This window comes from Stegodyphus dumicola, chromosome X1 (genome assembly GCF_044657685.1).
Source record: "Stegodyphus dumicola isolate Sdum_Otavi_A_Nest chromosome X1, ASM4465768v1".
Classification (NCBI taxonomy): Eukaryota; Metazoa; Arthropoda; class Arachnida; order Araneae; family Eresidae; genus Stegodyphus; species Stegodyphus dumicola.
The window spans coordinates 221,736,744-221,742,743 of NC_140780.1; the positions used below are offsets into that span (position 1 = coordinate 221,736,744).

The 6,000-nt window shown below is 30.6% G+C and overlaps 1 protein-coding gene across 1 annotated transcript in view; it reads right to left on the reverse strand.

The window, feature by feature from the left end:
• Positions 1 to 5,255, reverse strand: part of LOC118190621 (protein jagged-1b-like) — a 141,740-nt gene extending 136,485 nt beyond the window's left edge. Inside the window, exon 1 of the mRNA XM_085808565.1 lies at positions 4,202 to 5,255. Within this exon, the coding sequence (XP_085664691.1) occupies positions 4,202 to 4,561 (360 nt within the window). The 5' untranslated portion in view covers positions 4,562 to 5,255. The remainder of the gene's footprint in view (positions 1 to 4,201) is intronic.
• Between the last annotated feature and the right edge of the window lie 745 nt (positions 5,256 to 6,000).

Below are 6,000 nucleotides of genomic sequence, written 5' to 3' on the forward strand. Positions count from 1 at the left end.
CAGTATCTAGGAATGACAGCACAATAAAAACCATGACTTCTCTCAGATGACTAATCTAATGTGGCACTGCAACCTCGTCCAAAATTTCCTTTTCCGTTCAACAGATAACTGTTTGTCTTCCCACTAAAACCTTTTTGTGCAAATTACTCCAAACTTTCATTCATCGACAGGTCTTCCTAGTGATAGCCGAAGCTCTGCTGGTTTCTTTACACTACTAGGTTAGGAATGCAATGAGGTAAGAAGGCATCCCTCTCTCTTTTCCGTTCCCGACTCGCTGCCCCCCCTTTTGTCTTCCAGGTTTTACATATATAACAATCACAAGTTTTATTTAATTTTGTTTTAATGTAATCACCGACTCATCATCGTTAGCGATTATTGTTTCACGATTTTAAATTAGAAAAAATAGTTCAAGTCATTATATTTTTTAAAGTTTTAGAAAATTTCGTGTTGTTGGTGAAAGCTCTATAGTAAAAATAAAGCCTTTCAATAAACAATCGAAATATTTTCCAATAGCAGATTATCGCATCTTGCTAAGAAATCTATATTTTAAGTTCTGTTTTTAATTTCTTTCTCTCTCTCTCTTTTTTTAAATTAAAAGGAATACTGCGTATTTCTGCTCCTATCGTACTGGTATTGAATTTAAGTCTCACTCACTGAAGGTAATCCAAAATTTAATAATGTGAGTTCACTAGCCACTAGTAACAGGAAATAGCATTTCCGATATGTGATTAATTTAAGCACTGAAACTTTAAAATCCATTACTACTGACAAAGCGTACTGAATATCTATTAAAACACTTTATATCTGTGCTTTTTATTTAAGTACATAGCTGAAAAACATTTCAGATCTTGATACTATTAAATAAGAATTTTGATGGAATTCTTGACAAAACACTGAAATTTTACATAGTCATAAGTAAGAAATCTTTGTTTCACTTCTTTTCTCAAACTCGCATACTTAATAGCATTGCTCTAAAGAACATTTTATTAAAGATATATATGGGGCTAATATAAAATACTTATTGTACTTTAATAAAGATTTCCAATGAACTTAACGTTCATATTTCATTACATCATATCTACAACTCACAGATGTGAAAGATTCTCACTATTCATTCATTGGTGCGTCAGGTTCCTAGCATTTAAACAAGAAGTATAAAAAAATTATTTGCCTTTTATAAGGTTCTTAAACTCAGAGATTTCTTTTCAAACGTTGCTTTTGAATTTGCTAATAAACTCTTTTTTAAACACACTTTTATTTTATTTATTTATTAACAGGTACAAGTGATGACAGAGAACTCAAAGCCATGCATCTAAAAATATTTCAGACTTCCCTTCCTCAACATTTAACCTAAACAGCTATGTAACTAATGGTGTCTCTCAGCTAAAATTTCCCGTTGATTTGGACTACATAATTGTAGAAAGACGAGTTTTATACGTGAGATCTCGTGCGACTCACCTTACCTTTAACTCTCAATTAATATTCTTAATGCAATTTTTCTATCAAAGTTTCTGTTTTTTAATAAGCACAAATTCTTATAAATGTGTTAAGTTTTTTCGCATTTATCCAGCAATCTTGTATTTAAAGACTTTTGTATAACTAGCAACATTGTATGCATGTGCTGTGCTCTACAATGTGTTCTTTCACGTGTTCGAAGCTCCTGCATTTCCGACAACACTCCTGTAAACGTTTTATACACAAGATAAATCCCGATCTTTCATCAGCTGTCAGCTCCTCTCCTTTTATGGGACCCACAAGTCAGGTCTCAACAAAGTCAGGCTAGTTCATTAAGGTGCACATTTGGTTACACTAGAAAATGCTAACAAAGGCAATTTAGAGAATAACTTTAGCATCTAAGTCCAAAAATTTCGCGCCTACATATTGCGAACCTCGTTTATTACTGAAATGTTGATTAATTTTTGTCGGTATCTAAGACTGAAAAAAACCCTACAAAACAGAGTCCATTCAATATATAACTTTTAATTAATTTAATGCTCTCCTCCTTTGATTCTTTTCAATAAATTCGAGTAAATTTGTACTTTTATTTAACCCGCAATTCTTTTGAAGGCTTTTTTTTTTTAATTTTAATTTAATTTATGTTACCCAGTTTAAATTTTTTTTTCCGAAAAAAAAAAAAAAAATCGACAGCATCTTTTCTTTAACTAAAAAAATGAAATGACGCATGGTTAACGAGCTTAAATATATGTGTTACGAAATGAGATTATGGCTTTGATCTTAACGGTCTTAGTTTTACACATCTATTTTATATAATATCAAACCTGAGAATTTAAAATTTCTCCATTTGTTTTACTTTGTTTACAAACAACAATTACAACTTTTTTCTCACTTCTTTTATTCGTTTCATAAAAAGTAAAATTGAAAATGGGGAGATTGAACTTTACACAATATATGCATGACTATAAAACTTATTATATATCTATGCACGAGAGCATTGCCACAGTTTATATTACGATTGTCTTTTTCCTTATTTGAATTAGACGTATTCTTTTGTTACTCCATTACCTTCTCAGCTTGCGCGATCTCAGCGATGATGAAAATTCATCAGCAGCTTCAGCTACCCGCATTGTGTGGCCAACAGAATTCCTACTAAGGTTCCGGTCCCTTTATTCGCGCTCATAAACTATCATTTAGTTATTTTCTAACATGAGATTCCTTTCATTTACTTTCTGCAAGTTTTAAAACTTTCTTTATGTTTCTACTCAATTACATTAACTTCGAAGTAGTACATTTTCAAATTGATTTTGTGCGCTAACACGTAAAAGTGATGTTTCTTTCATAACTTATAAATATAAATTTTTAAGATAAAACATTTTATAATGAAATAAGTGAAAAGCATTTAAAATTATGAATAAAATTTTCAATTAAAAAATTTACAATCTGGGTGGAAATTTTACAATTTATAATTACTGTACACAACTTTATTTAAAGAAAAAGTGAGAAAAAAGGGGGTGAGAAAGAAACAGTTATGTAGAAAAAAAAAAAAAAAAAAACCTCTCCCCCTCCTCCTCAAATAGTTTAAATTATTCAAAATTGCAAGTGTCACATAGAAACCGCGTTAGTGTTAAAATTTTAATTTCTAATTAATGTTTTGCAAAAAGTGGCTTAAATTTCGTATTTTATATTTACAGGAAACTATGTTAAATGTGCTTTTTTGAATAAATGTGGACTTCTACAAGAGTACTTACGCTTGTTTTTTTCACATGAATTTCCCTTACAAATTTTAATTTAAAAATAGAGATAAAAATAACAATGTTTAATAACATCACACTGAATGTATGGAAACATGCTTTCAATAAGCACTTAAGCGAAACGTTTCTGTCGAAATAATGATGGTCGATATATAAAGAGAGAAAAAAATCTGTAACGAGTTTTTTTTTTTTTTTTTTTTTTTTGTCAATCAGAAATTTAAAATCTTTAACATTTCAAGCTTTATAAACTTGCGGCTCCTTTTCTTTTCAATGAATAAAAATGTAGAAAAGAAAAAAATTCGGCAAATTTAACGCTTCTTTACCCATAATATCTATGAACCATAAAAAAAAATTACTTTTTAATTATCTGTACCGATAAAAATATCAGAATAATACCTACCGGTATCCAACGAAAGTAAGCGAAATTCGCTTACTTAAGAACTTAAAAAATTTTCTTTGGAGTGTTCTGTTCGTGAGCTTCTGATTATATCTACTCATTTATGTTCAACATTAAATAGTTTCTGCAGGTTCTTTTTTAATTTAGGATTACTTCAACACACAATGCAAACTTTTGTTTCAATTAATTACGTTAAATACAATGGAGATTTTTACGACTTGCATGCACAATATTTTTTGACACATTTATTATCAGTAATTAAGTAACTAGATAAATTAATATCCTGAGAGATTAAACCATTTTTTTAATTAAGGACTTATACCTGATTCTCAAAAATAAACAAATTTATAAAGGGAAAATTTACTGACACTGAATTTTCTAAGCATGCTCGTTTTATCTTCACCTGCTACCTCCAGGCAATTGGTCAGATGCAAGTTTTTATAAATAAAACAACAGATGAAATAATTAGTATTTTGTGTCAGTTAACCAGGCCAATGCTACACATTTCAAAAATGTAAATGCGTTTAATTAGATTATATTTAAAACGTTTACGTAAAAATATGTATGTAACTAAAAATTTAAATATTTTACTTACAGTCCATCGAAAAGTGAAAGGCAACCGCAGAACAATTTCTTTGTTAGGTTCGGATTGCACTGAAAAGGAGTTGCCAGCGACAATGTCCGTTGACTGATTGCCGAAGGTGCACTTGCCACTTGTCTCGACTTGAGACTGATATTCCTTCAAACATAACTGAAAAGCTGTGTTGCACTGAACAGGGCAAGAACCATCTCTCAAACGATAACCGCCACAACAAGAACCATCCGCGAGTTCTCCTCGATAATTCTGTATGCCAAGAATCTGTAGTTCGAAAGTACCAGACGAGAGGGAATCGCGAGCACAGAATATCAAATAAAGTGCGAAGACCACAACTATGTACGAGCAGGAAGATGTCATTCTTGTCACAGTTCATGATCTTAGACCAAGGATTTAAAAAGTCAAGTAATCTGAAAGATAACAAACGTCGAACTCTTCATGACTTCCACCTGTGTTCTATGAAATTAATTTGACTATATCTTTGCTCATGTTGAATATTATTCAAATGATAAATTTATTAAATAATACGCATGAGAACAAAAAATGCTGTTTCCGCTTCTTTGTTTTAAAGGTTTTAACGATATCAGAAAAACAGCCTTAATTTATTTTTAAGGCAAATGTCACTGAGTCTAATAAACCATAAATATGTTTAGTGATGATGAAACTACTATAATTATAATTGACAGGAATTAATTTTGATCATTGGCAAAAATCCTTCACAGACATAATGATTATTAAAGAAAAAGCAGAATTTCAATTAATTCGCCGCTGATTCATAAAAAGGAAGGCAAAAATTGCCAAAGAGTTGAATTAACAGTTCGATAAATCCTTAAATCATTTATCGAAAACTGAACTACTAACTAAAATAGTCGAATAATCAGCATAAACTTAATAAAACACTCCTTTTAATACAGCGTTTCTGAAACTGAATGCAGTGTGCCGGAGCTCCGTCAACTATCTCAAACACGTGTCATCCAGTGATGGCAAAAACATGGAAACCGGAATCAGGCCGTCCCAAGTGAGGAACGCTATCAACAGCTGAAATCCACAGGCATCAAACTTCCACTGTTGGAGAGGGGAAAATTCGCCTCCTATTCTCCCGCATCCAGAGAGTAGGGTTACTGTATTTGACAATTAGTTTTCGCCAAAGCATAACATCGCAAATCGCGAGATTCGGAATTTGGCGACTGATAAGGTTTTAAAATCAAATATACTCATGAATATATAGAAAGCAATGCAAAATTATCAAGCAGCGGAATTGCATAAAGAGTTTAAAAAATATTTATATATTCCTGATTATAATATATTATTTCATTTTGTGTTACACAGTAATTACTTTATCAAAATTAAAATCGCACAAATGCACTATCAAACTTACGCATAAAATGATTACGTGAAAGAAACTGAGAGTGAAAATAATAACAAAAACACTCAAACATTTTTCGGTCATATTAATAAAAGAGCTAGTTTTTCAGTTGAATAATTAAAAAAACAAACAACAGCTAATTAATTTGATTAACCAAAATAATTGCAAACAGATTAAAAAATGTTCTTCAAATAATTTAACAGCAGAATAAATGTGATATATAGTTCCATTACTAATTTAATTCGTGATAAGCTAGTACACTCGTATATTATATTACATTACATATTGTTCATCACAAAGTGAAATTGCTATAACGAGTGATTTTGCTATAACGAGGTAGAAAAACACTAAAGGATTATATGCGAATGCTGTTGTACATTTTTAGAAATAGACTAACGAACATAAAGAATTAAAAAAATATTCGCATATTTTT